Source organism: Amblyomma maculatum, chromosome 1 (assembly GCF_055883805.1).
Source record: "Amblyomma maculatum isolate TAMU_Amacu chromosome 1, ASM5588380v1, whole genome shotgun sequence".
Taxonomy (NCBI): Eukaryota; Metazoa; Arthropoda; class Arachnida; order Ixodida; family Ixodidae; genus Amblyomma; species Amblyomma maculatum.
The window spans coordinates 69,895,726-69,917,128 of NC_139344.1; the positions used below are offsets into that span (position 1 = coordinate 69,895,726).

General features: G+C 46.2%; 1 protein-coding gene and 1 pseudogene across 2 annotated transcripts in view; one reads left to right on the top strand and one right to left on the bottom strand.

Moving 5' to 3' along the window:
* drosha (ribonuclease 3 drosha) overlaps positions 1 to 21,403 on the bottom strand; it is a 164,390-nt gene that overhangs the window by 121,607 nt on the left and 21,380 nt on the right. For both annotated transcript variants that reach the window (XM_084588316.1, XM_084588315.1), the window contains exons 4-9: positions 14,428 to 14,485; positions 12,475 to 12,576; positions 10,281 to 10,637; positions 4,821 to 4,956; positions 2,986 to 3,142; positions 2,299 to 2,435 (exon numbers count right to left, since the gene is read on the bottom strand). In XM_084588316.1, the coding sequence (XP_084444442.1) occupies positions 2,299 to 2,435; positions 2,986 to 3,142; positions 4,821 to 4,956; positions 10,281 to 10,637; positions 12,475 to 12,576; positions 14,428 to 14,485 (947 nt within the window). The remainder of the gene's footprint in view (positions 1 to 2,298; positions 2,436 to 2,985; positions 3,143 to 4,820; positions 4,957 to 10,280; positions 10,638 to 12,474; positions 12,577 to 14,427; positions 14,486 to 21,403) is intronic.
* LOC146202758 (uncharacterized) lies at positions 15,539 to 16,860 on the top strand (annotated as a pseudogene).

Below are 21,403 nucleotides of genomic sequence, written 5' to 3' on the forward strand. Positions count from 1 at the left end.
TATTCCAGTGGTTCTATTTCGTCAGCTGTGTCCCAATATTTAACCTTGTTTCATCAAACAATGCAAATAACATATAATGTGCCCCGCTCCTATTTTGTTCCTGTGTTCCAGTAGTTTTCGACCTTGCTAAAAGTTTGAATTTCATCAATTCTTTGAAACTATCCTCATGTTGTAGATATTATAACACTACCTCAAAGCTCCTTACACAGACTCAGTAGTGGAACTGACAAAGAGCCTTCTGTAGCAGCTTTTGTAGCAGAAGAAAATGTAATTTGTAGCAGTATTTAAACTTTTGTAGCAGGGGAATGGCATTCGGAAGCATGCATTCTACCTTTTGCAGCAGAAAAAAGAATAACAAAGAAACCTGTGTTTTGAACTGAAATTTGAATTCTTCCAGCCAATAAAAAAGAGCAGTGGTACTTGGCCAGATTTGTTATGCCTGCCCTAGACTTGTTTTATTTTTCTTCAAGTGCTGATTTAATTTCTTGTGCACAAGAAGTACTTGAAATATCGACTTCAAGGTTGTTTGAGGAAAGTTACTAGCCGTTTCACATAAAAAAAAAAAAAATGAAAACACCATTCACATAGGCCTAGTTATTATTTATACTCGCAGCAGGTCTTCTTTCGGCAGATGGCACTTCGCCGTATTTTTTTCTACGACCCTTTTACCATCAGAAAGTGAAAGCAATTGGTAATGAGGCGAAAGGATAAAAACTTCTTGTGCAGCAAATCGCATTACACCACCGAGCTATTATTTTTGACTACTACAAAGCATGCTGTGCCCATTCTCTCCTTTCTTTTATGCTCTTTTAGATATTTTGCCTTTACACTAAACATTTCACATTGCCCTGAAATGACAGTGGCAAAATTCATGCCCAAATCATTGGTTACACTTAACACTTGCATTTGCAAAGTCTCCTTTAATATTTGCTGTTTCTTAAAATGTACCACAGCATTCTTGTTTACTTTCAGGCGCAGTAACCATCCAGTGCATGTACCACGCTGTGCAGTCAACAATTTGCAGTGCGAACACCAACATCAAGAACACCACAGACAGCAGACTTCTGTCACGGTTCAGACAGCCAAGCACTTCTGTTAAAAAGACAGCGTTAAAGGTCTCATTCCACAAAGTAATCCAACAACACTAGCCTTGTCAGAGTTGTGAGTGAAAAGTCATGGGCATGCCTCTGGCAAGTGGCATTGTTTAGTCGCCAGGCTGGGTGGCGTCATGAGACCACATCAGATGTATGAGCTGATAGGAGCTGTCAGCTTGGACAAGAAAGCTCCTTTGAGACAGGAGGGTGAGATGGGAATCGAACCTTCCTGGAGGCTTGGGTCACAAGTCACCCACCCTACCGCTATGTCATGCAGGTGAGTTAACAGCCGCAGTTTTATATCTATAGCAGAGTTGAAATCTGGGTCAGTTGGTACATGTTCTTGAAGAAAACCAGTCAAAAGATGGAACACAGAGGAGAGACGAGGCACACACGACTGGTCGTATGTGCTTCTCAAGTTTATACCTATGGTAGATGCTTTTTCACCTTATGACCCTCCGTTCGTGAGTATATGTGAGATATTAGAATCACAAGTTTAGGGATTAGTGGTTAAGCTTCTATGCCATACCCTTAAAGGCGCAGCCTAAATGCCCGCCAAATTTTAATGTGATAGTAGTAAAGGCCCGATTCTGCAGAAAATTTAGCGTTTTCAGCATTGCAAGTGAAAAATCATGGGCATGGCTCTGGCAGGTGATGTGGCTGAGTACTGATGGTCAGTGGGTTGTGTGACGTCTAAACACTACATGAGATCGCAGGCACTGCCCAATTCAGGCTTCTCATTTGAGATGGGAAGATGAGATGGGATCGAACCTTCCGAGGCTCTTGGAAAAGAAGTAAGGCACACTACTCCTAGACCATGCTGCCATGTTCGTAAAGCTTTTATAGGAATCTACGTGCAGTGGTCTTTCAAATTAGATAGGTAGTTTATGACTGGATGCTAATGAATACATGTAACATAATATAGGCACAAATTAATGAGTTAGTGGTGAAGCGAACGAAGATCCGCGAAAGAACCTGCAGGCGAGAGCTTTAACATTACTGTGTCCATACCCTTCAAGGCAGAGCTTCAATGTTCCCTCAATTTTTTTTTTTTTCATGCAAACTGATTGAAGCATAGCATTGCCATGCAACCACATGAAAAAGTTCTTTTTTTACGGTAAGTGAATAAACGAACCACCCCCTTTAGAAAAGCAGCCATAAAACCGGGCTCAGGAGAAGGAATCCTAGGAGCACATTAACATACCTCTCCAGGGTCATTGTACCAGAGTTCCTGGTGCAACCGGTATGGGTGTTTCTTCTTGACTTCCAACTCCTCCATGGCATTGTCATCATCTGATTCAGATTCATTGCTTGAAGAATCGCTTGTTCCAGTATTGGCAACTGCAGACAAATAAACGCTTCTTTGCAGGATATCTATGTTTTCAACACTCTTCCATGTCATGACGAATTATACGAAAGAGCATAATGTGTTCCTCTCACGTTGTTCACGATCGGCAGTTTACGGTGGCACAAGGCTCATACATTGCCGTTGTCAGGATCGCCGGTCCTCCTGTACTCACCATTAGCAGTGAGCTGTGCACGTGTGGACAAAATAACCCCTTCAGTGGTGAGCAAATCTGAGTGAATGCCTATCTCATGCTCTTTCATACTGAGTTTGCTTTGATGACACAAAATTTCGGATGACGTTTTCTTTTTGCGACCCCATGAGATTCGTATTACCGAGATTCTTCTGAAACACTTAACCTTTGACTGTCGAATATTCCGAAAAAAAAAAAATAAATAAACTCGCCTCCAGTGTCTAATTTTCTTAAAAGCTATGTGTTTAGCGCAGTACCCATACGGCAAAAACGCCGTGGGACGGAATACTGCTGCAGTACCCGTACGGCAAAAACAGTCAAAGGGTTAATTAGTGACCGAGGAGCTCACTCACTAGGATGCGAGTTAGGGTTGCAGAGTCTATTCTTGCGTGGGGGAGGGTTGTAAGGCTCCTGCTTGCTCTTCACTCGTGCTGCTCTGTCCAACAAATCATGCTGAAACTTGTCTTGCAGAGCACGCAGCTTGGCTGTTCCTGTCACAAGACCAGAGACCTGCAGCCATCACAGCACCACACAGGGGTGGCAATGGGTCTATTTGCCAGGCAAATATTCAGCTTCTACTACACTTAAAAGACTATTGAGTGAGCTGATAAATTTTATTGCACAATGAAACTGCCATAGGAGCTTATTGCACAAAAAGAAGCGACAAAGCTGACAAAATCTCAACAGTGTGGAACAACCAGTCTAATAAACAAACAGATGATTTTTACAATTTTGCATCCATTTTAAGATAAACTAAAAAAGACCTAAGCATTAATCCAGCTTATTAGTTTTCAGCTTTTCCGAGTTTTAAATTTCAAAGATAAGATGTGTCAAAACAAACTACTGATTTAACAACCCCTCAAGCAAATAGGTTTAAAACAGCACAGACATCAAATTTGATTGCATTTTTCTTCGTGTTAATGAAAGGTAAAACATTACTTTACATGTATCACCATGTAGTTTTCCCCTATGGCTGCTAAACAATTTGCAACTGAATTTTTATTCCTCACCTGTTTCTGTTTCGGTTTCAATGGCTGAGCGATCACTATGACGTCAAAGTTAAGTTTAATACCGCTGTCACACGGGCATTTCAAAGGCCCTAGAGCTGACTGTCTATCGACTCGAAGGCCTTCGAAAGTTGCCACACAGGCATTTTCAATGTCCATTGAGTCGATAGTCTATAGAGTCAACGGAACAGTTCAAAACTCTATCGAGATCTCGAAGGCCTTCGAACGCTGCGCAAGGTTACTAGCGTTGACTCTAGGAGCGTCATGCACACACGTGCACAGCGCGTTTACAATAAAAAATGTGAACAAGCGTTATTGTTTTGTGTTTAATTTACACGGTAAAATATTAATATCAGAAATATTTTAAAACAACATCGCCCTTTTTAAGGTGCATTATTTATGTACTCTCTACCACTGTAACACGCGCCGCCGAGAAAAGCAAACACAATGAAAAGCACAGCCGTATGAACATCAACGCGTTAAAAAAAAAAAAAAAAAAAAGTTGTTTTTGATTAACAACTAAACACCTGCAGTTACTAAAAAAAAGGTAACAGTTATATTTTATTTTCCATTTATAGAAAGGCTTTAGTTCTATAAGCAAAACCGAAAGCAATGATAGTGGCACCACAAAAGTTTGGCGCCAAATGCCAGAACTATTTCAATAGCCTTCGAGTTTTGCCGTGTAGCAGCGGCACATCTCCTTCGAGTTCGATCGCAATTGAAAATCTCGAAGGCTATCGACACAATCGCCTTTGAAAATGACCATGTGACTGGGTATAAGTCATGTGAAAGACAAAAGAACTGCAATATACACACTGCTTTTTCACTCATTGTGATTCCTAATATTAAGGAAGGATGCCTTTAGCCCTTCAGACAAATAAACAGCGAATAGGATGTTATGGTTTATGTGTAGTAATGACTAATCATCATTATAAAGAATAGAGCATGGAACCAAAAATTAAGTGTCTATACTCCATTAACTGTTTTCAAGATGCTTTTATTATAGGACCCATTCTGATTTACACATTCTCTCAATAAATCCAAATTAATGGTACAATTGTGAAAAACCTGACACATACAAAAAGAGGCAGGAACATTCAGAAGCTTTTTCACCTAAAACCTCCCCTGCTGCCAAAGACTCACAAGCAAGTTGAAGTGCTAGCATTCATCATAATGAGCACCTTTTCATCCCGCTGGTAGTACAGTTCTGCAGGACTGCTGCGAATCCAGCGTGCTGTCTCCAGAAGGTAATCTTCCTCCTCAGCTTCATCTGGTTCAGGCTGCTGGTTAGCGGAGATCTCCTCTTCTGACTGCTCACTAACCACCAAGGAAAAAAAGGGAAGATGAAAATTGAAAGAACCTGGCCCTCTTGAGATATTGCTAAACAGTAAGCGTTGGTAACTATTGTCTTGGGATGGATTGTATTCTCTAGTGACTAGCTTTGGTATCAGCTAATCAGGTGGTAATGTTACTACAAAGTAAAACCTCGTTAGGGCATATTGAGTTACAACGCTTATTGAGTTGGGCAGTTACAACGCTTAGGATCAGGTGGCATGAAATCCCCGACTCTGCTTTCATTAAACCTCATACATTTAATGCTTGCCAACAACAGCGACTTACTGTGAATGCCTCAGTTAGCGTGCACCTATCACTGTACAAAAGGCTAAAGGCTTCTCATAAAGCAGTTATGAACAATGCCCCGCAGTGCAAGGAAACTTTGCATTCTTGACTACACTTGCTACTCTGCCGTTGTCGTATTTTGACGATAAGAACCCCGCTATAGTAAACTCTGATATAGTAAAGTGAAACTAAAGTCAAAGTTCATCTTCCATAAACGACTGTACATTTTTCCCCCTTTATAGTAAAGACATTTTTGGTAAAAATTGGTTATAGTAAAGTACATCTGGCCATAGCGAGGACTTTCCACGAAATGAACATCACCGCCCGCGCCCTACCTAGAATCGTGAAGTAAAGATTTTTCTTTTTTTTTCATAACACTAAGTGGGTCGTTAAATGGCTTTACCACTGGGCTTGGCAGCATTCAGGAGAAGCCAACTTCATGTACATTTTGAAGCCGTGAGTGAAGCCGTGAGGGAAAGCATGCAGTGATAGGAAAAAAAAAACGAGCGAGGCTGTCTACAAACATGGAAAGAAGGTGGCGTGGTCCATTCAGAAAGTAAGGAAGAGTAAAAGTGCAATGAGAGATAGATAAGGGGAAGAAACAAATGAACATTCGCAGCACCGTGCAGCACGAAGCCCGAGGCAAGAAATGGTTTGTGGGGTTTAACGTCCCGAAGCGACTCAGGCTATGAGACGCCGTAGTGGAGGACTCCGAAAATTTTGACCACCTGGGGTTCTTTAACGTGCACTGACAATGCACAGCACACGGGCGCCTTGCTTTTCGCCTCCATCAAAAAGTGGCCGCCGAGGCCGGGATCGCCCGTCTAGCTCAGTCGGTAGAGCAAGAAATGGAGCGCAGTGTGTGCGGTGTTGCAGCACTTGAATGCCACGCGCATTTATTATCTATTGCCTTTTACAAGAAAGAAAGGGCGGAAAATGAGTAGTGTTCATGCTAGGCTTTGGTTTTCCCCTAAAATCAAAATTGCTTGTATTCGTTGCCGCCTTGTCGTCATGCTTAAGAGGTACTTCCACAAGATGTAAACAAAAATTTTATAACTGAAAAAAAAAAAAAAAAAAAAATGGCATGAAGAGGTGATAAAAGAGAAAGATGGAAGGTATTTCAAAGTGTTTTTTTTTTCTTTTTCATTTAAGCAACCAGACGTGTTCAGTAAATAGCCATTTAATCACCAGACAGCATCTTCAGGACGATGTCATCACCAACAACTGATATAGTCAAGACCCTGATATAGTAAAAATTTTTGCTGGTCCCAGTAACTTTACTATAAAGGGGTTTTACTGTAGTTGCCCCATGAGAGAGCAAAATAGCGTTCTTTGAGAGCTCTCATATTTATGTCACTTGCAGGAATACAACAGTGATAGTGTCATGAATATTTGCTTCTATTCAATTTCCTGGGTTATAAAAGTATTGTTTTCAGTCAAAAAAACATACCATGTTTTCCGGTGTATAAGAAGCGTTTTTTTTTACAAACTTTTCGGTAGTGCGTTCTATACAACGGTGTGTTTTATGTCCGTTTTTTTTTTAGTTTTGCGCAATGTTCATAGGCGAACTTTATTGTGAAGTGGTAATGGTAGCGATGCCTGTGATTACAATATTTGCAGCCGTTATAGTGCTCTAGAACTGTACAGCCATCTCACTAGCAAAACGCCAAAAGGTGGCGACATCCATGCTCCTCACCCTTTCCACACTTCCAAGATAAGCCCCATCGAGCAGACTTTCTTCTCCAGTTATGATTTACAACCTTTACAACATTGTTTGGTGGCTATTGCATGTGCATTCTCTCCTTCCTGCGTGTGCTTTTCAACATGCGTCAGAGCGCCCACGCGCAGCGATGATCAGCGCAGTGATTATGACCACAAAGAGGACGCCTGAGCGCTGTTGCGAGAAATCGATGACCACGTACCAAGATGAAGCCTTTCAAGGCTTTGAGTACTAATAAAGTGTTTCTGCTCTCCCCGAGCGAGAGTATTTTTGCACATAAGTGTTGCCTCTTTTTTTTTTTCTATCATTCGCATGAGCACTCAACAAATTTTCTTTCAGGCCCGTATAGCATGCAATGGTCAAGCAAGCCTATTGTCAAGTCCTACTGTCCTAACCTAAATAAATTGAGGTCCGTCTTATATACCTTTTTTTTTTTTGAAAGCCTCTAAATAAGAAAGGTGCGTCTTATAAACCAGAAAATACGCTGTGTACTTTCCTGTAATGCTACTATCAGACATACGCAGTTTCCCTTCAGTGCCCCTTAAAGCATTTCTTTTTAAAACCAAATTTGGCTGCGAAGTCAAGGAACCCAAGGTTTTTGTTTTAATTATCTTAAGTTGCCGTCGTATGGTCTAAGAATAAATCTGATTTGCTTTGTGGATACTTATGCATATACACAAACAGTTCCTCTATTTTTTCTAAGGCGTTATTTTGTGTACACGGTACCAAACAGAGTATTGCTTTATGTCCTTGAAATCATGTCAGGACCTCAAAAATCTTTGAAAGTGAATTTTTTGCCTTTAAAGCTGCTGATATCTGGTAATATTTAACGCCTGTAATATCTGCAATGGTAGCTTTTTACTTTTGGAAGGGTTTCAACAGCTCTGCAGCAACACCTGTTGGCAAACTTAGTTTGCACTTGGCTCTTGGTAACTTGGAAGTCATAAAGATTATATTTCAAGATACAAGTTTTTAGGATAAACAAAGTACCAACTTTTTTAATGAACTGATCGGTTAAAAATTTAAGCCTTCTGTCCAGCATTATTTTGTAGAACAAACTCCACTATGCAAATTAGACATTTATATTAAAGATAGCCTCGTGCAGTGCCACTGTAGGGCATGGAACACTGTTCGCAAAAAGTGAGCTTGCTATGAGTGTGCGATCCCACTGATAGGAAGCCACAGCCTCTAGTTTTCAAGGAGGAGTGGTGGATTGGATACATGTTTCTTCTGGTGTGTCCCCTTCTTGTGTTAGCACACCTGCCGTTGCCTTGGGAAATGGACTCGCCTCACATGCTGCTCCAAGTTCGCCAATGTCTCTGAGCTTTGAAGCTGAGAGTGGAGGCTATCATTGCATGGGGCTAAAATTGTGCCAACTTCAGAGCTGCAGTGAGGGTCAGGCATTGCGGCGCATTGGCAGAGGCACACTCATTGGTGTAGACACTCATGTGCATACCTTGCTGGTATAGTTTCGAAGCTGTTCTTCACACAGCCCTCGCAAACAATGTGCCATCGCCGATGTTTTACATCTAGCGAGCCCATTCTGCCTTAGTCATGGATGTAATATCCCGGGAAGGATCATGCCTTGCCTCCTCCCTGGTGCACAGTTATGAGTGCAGTTTGCGAGCGGGGAAGAAAATCCTACAAATGAAATTAAAATCTGTTTTATAAATGACCTTCTTGAACAGAATTCAAAGATAATTTGCTCTTTATTACAGAACGTCTTTCACAGGTGATGTCTGCTACAAAAGAGGTTTACTTAATTGTATAGCCAGAGTGGCCCACCAACTGAACAAAATATGCATCTTATTTCCAATTGTTCGTTACATCCGCACCTCTTTGATCAGGGTTCAACTCAAAAGTCACCTGCAAATCAGTCGTCCAAGCTCAAGTAGGACACTGACAAAAAAATAGTTAATCAAATAAAAAGTAGGTGCGCAGCACCGCTTATGCCCGCTATACCTTTCATGCATACACATCAGCGATTTACACTCTCTCCAAAATCTTCCCTCAGCTCACGCAAGAGGTGGCCAGCAGTCACAAAGACAAACAGCGCAGTGAAACTACTTGTGTCAACATCAGAGAAAATTAAGTTCAAAACTGCACACATACTGTTTGTCGCACAAGTCAAGTCCTTCATATGACACAGTCTGTCACACACTGAGCAGGCGTATCCAAACGGGTTGCCAAGAAAATCACGTTCAAATATCCTTGTCGCAGCTTGATTTTTCGCGAGCCTCTCAGTGGTGTGTACATTTCTGGCAGCAGCCGTCGCTTGCAGTCAAGCATCCCGTTGCCCTGGAGTTTCTACCGCACGTTTCTTCCTCTTCGCTTCGGCATCTATTTCACACCGACGCTCAGTGTCTTGAGCCGTTTCATGAGCACGCTCGAGCATCCTGTTGCCCTGGAGTTTCTACCGCACGTTTCTTCCTCTTCGCTTCGGCATCTATTTCACACCAACGCTCAGTGTCTTGAGCCGTTTTGTGAGCACGCTCGGCACGTTTCCTCGTTCTTTGTGCTTCTAAATTCTTGCACCGTTTAGCTGCAACACCAGATTCAGTAGACTCACGCTCCCCCTGCCTTTGTAATCGTTGTGCTTCAGCACGTCGAGCCAGGCGAACCTGCGTCGCAATGCCAGATGGACCGGCTTCGACCATTGCGGTGCGAAGCAAACGCACACACGCTTGTGCAATGCTGCCCTGGGATGGCCGCCACGTCCGCAACTGACAAGCCCTCCTCTCACTGTCTTACTCTCTAACTAGGTGCATCATGCTGTCGTTTCGCCCCCTCAGTATTAGATCGCGGGATGTAGGCGTCGCCACTTTCCCTTCCTCCTCTCAAGTTCACGGAGTGATGGATGGACAGAGAAAGAGAGAAGCTTCTACTACAGCTCCGAGGCTGCTCCACCTCCTCAAACCTGAGACGCGCGCGTAACCACCTTCTCTTTCTCCGCTTCAAGTTCACGAAGAGAGAGAGAGAATGAGCGGCTTCGGATAGACCACGGCGAAATCCGTGATTGCGGTTAGTAGTGCTACGCACTAAAAAGCCTCTTTACCTGGGCTAGGCTATGAAGAAAATGCACAAAACAAACACACACAATTTGCTTCCAATGCCTAGCTGCAAGCAGCACTATCTAATCAATTCATGCCATAAAAACAGATTAGCACTGCTATGACATTAGTGTGTGGAATAAAAAAACCACAGCAGAGGAGCAATTATTAACAAACCAAACAGTTCTCATTAGAGAATGCTTCACCTGCAGCTGTAGTTCTTAGACCATCTGCACTCTTCATACACTCACCCTCGTTCTGGAGATTTCCTTCCAGCCTCCTTCAGGGTACCCCTGCCTTTACATTGCTTCTTCTCCTTCTCTTCCATTTCATCCCTTCTCCGCCTCCTTTCTCGGCAGTCATCTCTCCTGTCTGAAGGTCGCTCTCGTCTCCGTGAGGAGTGAGATCTTGAAGTCACGTTGGAGCGAGATGAGCTGAGACGAGATGAATTATGGCGACGGCTCTGTGGGGGAGGTGAACGCGACTGGCTCCTGCGGGAGTTACGCTGCCTTGGCTCATCCCGTGAACGCTGCCTAACATCGCTCCTGCTGCCAGGGGAACTTCGGCGCCGCCGCTCTCGACTACGACTTCTCCGCCTCTCCCGAGACCTGAAGACAAGAGCAATACCATGCCGTCCAATGAATGAGTAGCAGCTACTGTGTGAGCGTCGTTATGAAGACTGTGATTAGCGTTGCTGCACTAGACAGACAACTGTGCAAGCCAGTACTAGGCTCTTACAATTTGTACTTAACCGCATAACATACTGCACTCATGTCACCCCTACTAAGTGCAGAAGTCGATGCTTTTAAGATCACTGGCTTCGAAAACTATTTGCAATGTCACGATCATAGGCAATGCCCTGCATACTTGCATTATGAGCATTACAGCCACTGGTTTTTGCAGGCACAGTTGTAGCCTATATGTATATTCTGACTGCATAAAAATAAAATGGCAAAAATGAACATTAAGCCACAATATGCCATCCTCATGCCATCGAGCATTAAACTACTCTATGCTGCAAGCTCAACTTTTTATAGTCTGATCCCATGAAAATCCAGGAAACTAAACACAATATATTTTCCGAATTGCTGGAATGAATTTTGCGAAATAGCCTAGGCCTACACAGAAGCCAGCTACTAACAACATAAATTACTGTATTTACATGAATGAGGCTTCAAAAAAAAGTACCATGTATATGAAAAGATTTGGTTTCCACCTGGAATCAAACTCAAATTATAATTGTAGTTGCATTCTATTAGTGGAAATGAAGTACCTCCAGAAGAAAGTTAATAAAAATGAAACTGTGATAACTGAAAAATAAATAATTGCATAAGAGATAATTAGAGCAGGATGAGTATCTTATAATCTCAAACTATGCTCAGTTTGTGTAGCGAAGATCGCATAGCAAAATAAAGCCAGGTAGAACAGCAGTGCTTAATTTTTCAATGCACCATTAACCCACTGCAAATTTTGGAACTGTGCTTATCTCAAACCCCATTTACTTGATATTTTTATCCTGTTTCACAATTTCACAGCTTCCAAGGGTTTACTGTATCAGTCTTTGTGCATCTTACTTGACACAAGACATGTAAAAGCACCAACGGAGGGATGATTATGCTTAATAATCATGCAGCGAAAAATAATCTATGACTGTTGCCTCGCTACGAGCCTACAACCCCAGCATTTACAGGACCCCAACATAGGCCTGGAAGCTGGAGACACACCCGGTTTCCACAGCAGTATAAGGAACTAACAAGACAAAGTAGTGTCAAACGCGTCTGGTATGAAATGCACTGCTTTCACAATCCCCATTTCAAACACCTGATAAGCTAAAGCAAATGGACCACCCAACCATGCTGAGCATGTAGCAGTAGTCCCTTGCTGACAAGAAGGGACTTGGAGTTGTGCAAGGCTAGCTCGGACGATTTTGCAAGTTGCCAATTTTCTTGACCCACAATGATTGGGGCAGCATCCTCTAGCTTCCCCAAACATGCCACTTTCCATGACAATTCCTGGTCTTCCCATTGGCAGACGCCTTGAGAACGCACACACTAGCACTTTGCAGGCCTATGTCTAGTCACCATGGTAGGCACATCAGCATCTGCTATTGCATAAGATGGAAAATCGCTTGTGTTCCCCGTTACATGTATAAAGTGGCAGTTCCACCATTAGCGGAGCTCACAGGATAGCAGTAAAGCAGGTTTAACAGTTGGAAAAATGGTCAGTTGCGATCTGGATGTTCCGCACGAAACTGAGCATTCAATGGATATCCAACTGATAACAACAAAGCAAACATTAACCAAGCAAAATAAATGCATTACTGCGTACGCTCCAGTGCAACATGCACAAATTAAAACAGGCAAACAGAAAAGGAGGCAGTGTACCCTAAGAGCAAGGTGAAGAAATAGAGGGAAGATGAGAGTATGATGCAAAGTAAATTCATACCTGTCCCTGCTGTGATGGGAACTCCGCCCTTTGTCCACACTGCCAGTTCTCACACTGGTGGCCCCTTCTTGCACCCAGCTTGTGTACGCTTGACTGGAAGTGCTGTAAAGGCAAATAACAGGATCACTTAAGGTGTACTGCTGCTTTTTCCCCGTTACTGTACAGCAAACGTTCTATCTGCAATCAACCGCAGATACAATGAATTATTGTAAACCCTGTGCGATAGTACAAACCTATTGTTTGTACTTATGGAACACTTGTCCACTGGAACATTCAATGTACTGAACAGCATGCCATGCACCTGCAAATGACGCTTCTTCTAACAGAGCTGTCACAATCTTTTTCTGCCTGCACAGCCTTGGGCACTTAATAGCCTTCAGTTTCTAAAATTCAATTTCCCCATTACACTATTGTCATAAGGAGAAAAAAAAAAAAGCATTCAGTAGACAACGCGTTATGTGACGAAGGCAACTTAACTGGCCTAAGCCGATCCGTGGCCCTTGCCTAGAGTGCTCTTCTCGTCTCACTGCTAAAGGCATAGCAGAAACCTACTGTGCCTCAATTTTAATGAGAGATTATGCTATTTACTAAGTTACCAATAGCAAATAAGATCACTTGTGAAAAGAAGTAGTTATTTCCAGATTACCATGCTCTACGACTTTAATGTGAAGCAGGCAAAGCCTAGCAATGACTAAGGAATGCTGCACTGCCAGTACATCAGCAGGCAGCATGTCGCACTGTAAGAAGCCTGTCGCTAGTCTAGCTGTACTACATTCTTGCTTCCAGGTTACAGATACACTTGTCTATTGGCATTTTTACATGTTTAATTACCATATATCAAATTGCTTTGTGATTCCCTTTAAATCAACCCAAAAGGTAAACGCTATATGCTGCTGCACATTATATCTCAGTTCAGAAGCACAAATCTTCTAAACAAACACCGAGGACAATTCCACTCAATTTTTATTCTAGGCAAAATTTGACTGCTTGGCTTTTCATGGCTATGTTTGTTTGAGAGCAAGACATATTTCACTGCTAAGAAAACTGAGCTCGAAAATTCCTTTTTACTGCCGTTAAATCTGAGCTCATGAAATCGATAAAGAAAAGAACTTCGCGAGCACTAGTTGGATGTGAATGGCAGTGCGGCCTAGCCTCAAAAACAAACATACAAAGAAGACAACGATATCACTGCAGTTGCTTGGAGAAATCGGTGTGTGGTGGCAACACCGGTATTCCATTTTTTGGCCAGCTCTTCAGTGAAAGTAGCCCCTCTGTTGTTAGAAACATGGTACTGAATCAATTTACCTGTAAACTTTTCCGTGGTGTCTCTTTAAAACGTAGTGATGCCACGGAGAGAACAGTAACACACCTTTTCAAATGACGAACCTGGAGGTCATTTCAAGGAGAGAGTTCCAGGACACATGAGTGGCAGTTTAGTTGCACAGGTGCTATGTCTGCCAGAGATAGCCTGATTTCAGTACCTCACGCACTAAGAAATAAGTTCAACATCATCCCCCCCCCCCCTCTCCCCGCTAGTGTGGTCTCAAGTTCCTACATGATGTGCAATTATGTGCTTTAATTATCGTTCATGAATCCTGAAAATACTATACTCCAATATTACTTCCCTGCAGATTACCACATTGTGATCACACTGCATGTTAAACACTTTACAGAGCTGATTAAATACAATATGGCTAAAAAAATGAAATCACTGGCTAGCATGATCAATCTATTCCTTCAGATACTGCACCCGCACTGATACTAGAAAGCATAACCTTGAACTGCAAGACTAGCATGCGTTGCTTCGCCATATTAATGAAAAACTTCCAGTTACATAATACCTTCTCAACGTGTCTTGCAAATATGGACATCCTAACTGTGGCCATATTTAAGACTGTTGTCCTCAGACTAAAAGCGATGGATACAAACATGTTAAGATTTGACTTTACTCACCTTGTGTAAGCATGAGAAGTAAGTTGCTGTATAGCAGCATGGTAGCTGCGATATTGGCCTGACAAAGAAATATTAATGAAACAGTGTAAGGAAATCAGCCAACGCAAATGCATTCCTTCGAAAGAAACTCATAAGTAGCGAATTTCATAAACAAGATAAAGTAAAAGCTTGTCAGTTTCATCCCCATTCAATCGGGAATCTGAATGACTCGAACTGCTGGCTTGGTCCCACTCAAGAGGCATCGGGCGCTCGCTAAATCAAACGCCTAGGTATGGCTAATGTGGTAACAAATCAGCGAAATAGTCCTACTCAAAACCTGCATTCTATGCTGTCACCAGCACAACTCTGACATACACACGACAGTAGGTACGGAGAAGGAGTGACGGCCCCTTTGCCCTCATCTCCCGACTGTTTAAACGCTTGCTTTTGGTTCCATTTTTCTGACCTTTACACTGGCCTGCAGCAACAGCAGCTTGACCAACCACTAGGTATCAAAATAGTGGTACCCATCCCTTTGGGTAAGCATACTTTGAGCTTTAGGTAGTTGGTGGGAAAACTTTTCAATTCAATTTTCTTTGCCATAAATGCACCTACTGCTGGCGGACAAACATTGACATATCCAGAGAATCAATTTTTGCTAAGAACAACTGGGTTCACTGTCCTTTAAAACTCTTGTTCCGAAAAATGCACTTGCCAGAATTAGGACAGTGCAGACGTGGACAGTGAAAGATAAGACTAAACAGCACTAGGTCGTCTTATCCTTTACTGTCCACACTTTGAGGATGTGCTGTTTTTTTTCAAATATTAATTACCAACTAGCCTGTTCTACCACCCCTGCAGAATTACAAGTTTCCCAATAAAAATACTGCTTCGTCTAGTACAGAGGTATTTTGATAACTTCTTTAAAGAATACCTACTGTGGGGATTCATAATCCCCTGCCCCCATTATAAAGGGCCGCGCGTAGTTAACACGCATGATTACGTGCGCTCTTGGGGAGGACCGCGAGGAGAGGGCACACTGGCCACCCTCCCATCCTCCCGGGGCCAGAGGTGCGACAAACCGAGTGTCTGTGTATCAGGTTTTCGACACAGACAGGCCATGGAAGCGAGCATGTCTGACTTTCAGTCTCTGCTAATGCTTTCTGATATGGCTTCCCAACAGCAACCTATTGGCGCGGCTGTATCTGCTACAGCCGGTCCATTCACAGAGTCTGACGCTAGCCCCAGTGACCTCATATCGTTTGAGCAGAGCTGTGCTTCACGCGACGCACTCACTCAGACGCGCGGCGAAGCAGGGCACTTTTCGCCAAGCGCTATGCCGCGAGGTATGGAGTGCACGGAGCGGCCGCTAGCCTGCACATCCCAGCCGGTCGTTCAGCCAGATTTCTCTGGCCAGACCAATCCCCAAGAGGCTATGCTGCGCGACGCTTTGCGCCTCGCAGAAAGCCTCACGGGTGTCGTGCAGACGACTCTGCACACATCCGCGCCAGCTGCGAGACCGAGGTTAGAGGTGGTTTTGCCCAGTTATAGCGGTTATCATGATCGTATCAGTGCCAATGAGTACCTGGACCGCATGCTGACTTACCAGCAGGTGACAGGGCTTCCCGATGGTGAGATTCTGACATGCGTCATGCCAGTCTCACTGACCGATCAGGCTGCCCGCTGGTTCCGCCTCACTGGCCACCAGTCAAGCACGCTGGATGAGTTCCGAACGCGGTTTCGCGAGGAATTCTTGCCCGCAGATTACGAACGGCATCTGCGGCGCGAACTGGAGCTTCGTACTCAGCATCCGGACGAGTGCTTGCTCGAGTACGTGAGGGCGATGGACGAGTTGTATCGTCTCGCATACCCCTCGGCTCCGAACAGGCGAGAAGGTAGAGCGTGTCACGCAACAAGCTCACCCTACCTTCACAGCCTACCTACGAGGAGTTCAGTTCAGAGATTTGGACGAGCTCGCCTCAGCAGCCAAGCGCATACAGGCAGACATACTCGCTTCGCGCACCTATCCCCCCCCCGGCGTCGCACGCACTTGAGCCACGATGCGCCTGGAACGGAGGCACTTTTCGCCCTCGTTCCCGGGGAGCCGAATTGGTTGCATTCAGTGACGGACAAACGAGAAACGGTTGGGACCTGTCTGACCGAGCTCTCGACCCGTACACGTATGCCATGCGTACAGCACACGCTACGCCTGGCCAAGACACGCAGAATCGTGGTCGGCATCCCGACACGAGGACGCAAGTGCAACGCGCACCTGCAACGGTACACCCGGCAGGGAGGTACGGTCAATCGGCGCGCGGCGACAGCAGCCCCGCCCGACAACGGCCGACTGCCCTCTGCTACCGGTGCAACCAACCAGGGCACTACACCAGGGAATGCAGGCGTCCCGCTGCCCGAGAGCACGCGCTTTCGGGAAACGAGCGGAGCCGCCGCTGAGCACGACTGCACAGCCGGCGGCGTCAACAGCGGTGCTCAGTTAGTCACACGAACTCCTCGCCCCGTTGGCTTGTCGTTTTGGTCCCCCCAGCGACACGCCAGTGCCACTTATTGAGCTTACTGTCGTCCAGCGTAAGTTCATGGCTTTGCTAGACACAGGAGCGTCCGTTTCGTTGTTTGGCGACAAGGTATGCGAGCATCTCCGTCGGAGTGGGATCCGATTGCGAGAGAGCAACCCCACCTTCCGACTAGCCAGCGGCACGGCGCACGCGAGCGGTGCCGCGCGGCTTGTGGTGCGATGGGAGAAACGAGTCAGGCGCCAGCGCCTCACCCACCTCCCCGGCCTGTCGGTCCCAATAATTCTTGGTAGAGACTTTCTCGCTAAGACGGGCATTGTTATTGACGTCTGCAACGGAGGATATAGGGAGCAAGCATGTGGCACCCTGAAACCTTTCGTTCAACCTCAAAAAGCATCAGAAGTACTCTTGCTATCAGATGCTACGCGCGCAGACGTACGCAACAAGCGCCCGAAAAAGCTCCTCGAAACGCCTTTGGCCGGGCAGACAAATTCGCCGGTCAACCGCGCCGAGAGAAAAGGCGCGGAGGGGACTGACTCCCCTCCCGCGCGACCCCCTGCCCCTTTTGCGGTTGCACTCTGCGCCGCGGGGGAAGGCAGGCCTCCCCACCCTCTGCTGAACAACTTGAGCAGTTTGTCAAGGGAGGAAAAAGCGCGCTTGTCTCAGCTCTTGAACGAGTACGACGCAGTATTCACTGAGCGGCCTGGCTGTACTACGCTAGTAAGGAACAAAATTGAGACAGGCGAAGCCGTTCCCTGGAAGTGCAATCCCCGGCCAGTCAGCTTGGCTAAGAGGAAAGCGCTTGATGACGCTCTGGATGAACTTGTCGATACAGGCGTCGTGGAACGTTCAAACAGCCCCTGGGGTTTTCCAGTGGTGCTGGTGCCCAAAAAGGACGGAACTACCCGCCTTTGTGTGGACTATCGCCGCCTGAACGAGATGATGCGGAAGGATGCCTATCCACTTCCGAGTATTCCCTCGATCGTGTCCAATGTTGACGGAGCGAAGTACTTTACTACGCTCGATGCCAGTAGAGGATACTTTCAGGTGGAGATGGATACCGGTGACAGAGAGAAGACTGCATTCACCTGTCACAGGGGTCCTTTCCAGTTTACCCGAATGCCATTTGGCCTGGTTGGAGCTCCGGCGACGTACCAGCGTCTTATGGACCGTGTCCTAGGTGATGCAAGGTGGCACTACGCTCTTGCCTACCTAGATGACATTGTGGTGTATTCGGCAACCTTTGATGAGCACTTACGCCATCTCAGGGACGTACTGGAAAGACTGAGGTCTGCGGGAATCACTTTGAACCCAAATAAGACTCAGACAGCGGCGACCCGAATAACCTTATTAGGGTTCACGCTAGACAATGGACACCTTCTGCCGTGCGAGGAAAAACTCCGGGCGATTCGGAAGTTCCCCTCGCCGACAGATGTAGACGGACTGAGACGCTTTCTGGGGATGGTGAACTTTTATCGCCAGTTTATCCTAGATTGCACCGCTCTGCAAGCCCCCTTAACGACTTTGTTAAGGAAAGGTGTGAAGTGGCATTGGGATCCCGAGCAAGAGGCTGCACTGTGAGGCCTCACTAATGCGCTCGCGGAAACCACAGAGCTGAGGCTGCCTGACCTGAACAGAGAATTTGTGATCCACACGGATGCATGTGACTTGGGCTTAGGAGCAGTTCTGCTTCAAGAGCACGAAGGTAGCCTGAGGCCGGTGGTGTTCGCCAGCCGCTCATTAACTCCCGCAGAGAATTGGATTGGATTGGAAAACATTTATTTCGTCGCTCAAGCAGGTCGATGGAGAGACAGACGTACTAGATGGCCGCTAGTCCATGGCTGGCGGCGACCTTATTAGCCCGCTCGATGGCCCGTAGTTGAATCTGCGGGTCCGAGCTGACCAGCACGGCTTCCCACTGCTCGGGAGAAGGGAGCTGTATTAATTCCACCGCAGGTGGATCATTTGCGCAGTTCCAGAGAATGTGATCGTATGTCGCTCTTTCGCCGCATTTACTGCAGGTTGGATTGTACTGGCCTGGGTACATCAGGGCAAGCACCGCTGGATTTAGGAGAGAGCGTGTTTGTAGTCGGCGCCAGGTAACTTCCTGTGCCTTTGTTAAAGATTTGTGGGGGGGCGGATATGTGCGCCTTTCCAGCCTGAAGTGACGGGTAATGTCATGAAAAGAAATTAACCCGTCCTTCATGAAATTCGGGTCGGAGGGCGCGCTCACTGCCCGGTCGACGAAACCTCGGGCTTGCGCGTGAGCCGCCTCGTTCCCCGGATTAGACGAGTGGGCCGGGACCAAGATTAGTTCAATTTCCCTAACCGGAGTAGGGGGTGCTTTGGAGGATGTGGAGGGAGGTGGACGTGATGCGACCCCTCGCGAAATTGCGAATGGCTGTTTTAGAATCACTGAATATAATATCGGCGGACGTGTTTGCAATAGCTAAGGCTATGGCCGCTTCCTCCGCCGTCTCGGAGGAAGTGGATGCGATTGATGCGGCCGCCAACGGGGAACCGTTCCCATTCACAGCGGCCAGTGCGAACGCTTGTATCTGGGTGTGCCGATATTCTGCCGCGTCCACGTATGCTGCATTGACGGGTCGGCCGTACTTGGCATGTAGGGCGCGAGCCCTCGCCATGCGTCGGCCTTCGTGGTGCGCGGGGTGCATATTCTTTGGCAAGGGTTTAATGAATAGAGCTGTCCTAATGTGTGTAGGTAAGTGTGTTTTCGCGTCCTTCTCTGGAAGTTGTTCGCACATGTGTAGTCTGTACAGGATGGACCTTCCCGCGTTCGTGCGAGTGAGTCGTCCAAGCTGGGAGACAAGGTGTGCCTCGCACAGCTCCGAAAGTGTGTTGTGAACCCCAAGGGCCACTAACCTTTCCGTAGACGTGCTGTGCGGAAGCCCAAGGGCAGCCTTGTAGGCCTGTCGGATTACGCTCTCGACCTTCATTCTTTCTGCGAATTGCAGTTTCAGGTACGGGAGAGAGTAGACAATTTTGCTCAGTACGAAAGCCTGGACTAATCGACAGAGATCTTTTTCTTTCATTCCTTTTCTTTTGTTGGCGATTCGTCTGATAAGTCGTACAGTCTGATTCACCGTGGCAGTGAGTCTGTTCATTGTTTCGGTGTTTTTGCGATTGTTTTGTATGTACATGCCCAGTATGCGCATGGTTTCAACCTTCCTGACCGGTTGGCCTCTCAAACATACGTTCAGGGCGATCGGGGGGGCCTGGTTTGCATTTCTTCCTCGCGGCTTGGCCCTGAAAACCAGCATTCTGATTTTGCGTGCGAGCATTCAAGGCCCGCTCCCGACGCGTAGGTTTCGATTATGTCGACTGCCTGCTGCAGCGTATCCTCTATTTGGCCGTCATTCCCCGTGGTTACCCACAGGGTGATGTCGTCCGCGTAGAAGGTGTGCTGCAGCCCTGGCAGGGCAGTGAGCTTGGGGGGAAGTGTAATGAGTGCAAGATTAGATAGGAAAGGCGAGAGCACCGAGCCTTGTGGTGTGCCCCAGCTTCCCAGAGGAATGGGATCTGATTTAAGGCTACCTAGAGTGAGCTCTGCTGTCCGCTCTGATAGGAATGATCGGACATAATTAAATATCCGTTCACCAGGGTCCAATTGAGAGAGATTCGTGAGGATTGTCTCATGCGAGACGTTGTCGAAGGCTCTGCTCAGGTCTAGCCCGAGTACCGCCTTCGTCCCAGTTCCACATGGAGGGTCCAGAACATCCTTCTTAAGCTGTAGCATCACGTCCTGTGTGGACAAGTTTGCCCTAAAGCCAATCATTGTTGGAGGAAGTAAGTCACGGTCTTCCGCGTAATTTTGCAGTCGGTTAAGGATGACATGTTCCATTAGCTTTCCGATGCAAGACGTGAGGGAGATCGGGCGCAAATTTTTGATCGAGAGTTTCTTGCCTGGTTTTGGGATGAAGGTGACCCGCGCGTGCCTCCATTCCTGAGGGATCTCGCCTTCCCTCCAGTAGGTGTTCATTAGTTCCGTCAGGGCCGCGACAGACGTGTGGTCTAGGTTTCGGAGCGTTTTGTTTGACACCCCGTCAGGTCCCGCCGCAGTGGTGGTACGGAGCTGGCTGAGAGCAAACCAGACCTCAGCATCTGCTATGTCGGCGTCCAGGGTGTCGTTGGGGAGACCCTCATACGCGGGTAGAGGGTCTGTGTGGGATGTGCTCAGGTAGCGTGTTCGCAGTTCTGCAAGTAGCTCAGCGTCCGTACCCTGGTATTGGTGAATTAATTTTGTGAGTCGGTCTCGCTGTGTGCGTTTTGTCTGTGTGGGGTCGAGCAAGTGTCGGAGGAAGAACCATGTCGTTTTGTTTCCAAGCTGCCCGTTCATATTATCACAGATTTGGCCCCATTGTTTTTCCTGCAGCTCTACAGTGTATGTTTCGATATGGCGCTCGAGTTGCGCTATACGCTTGCGTAGATTTCTATTGTGTCTCTGT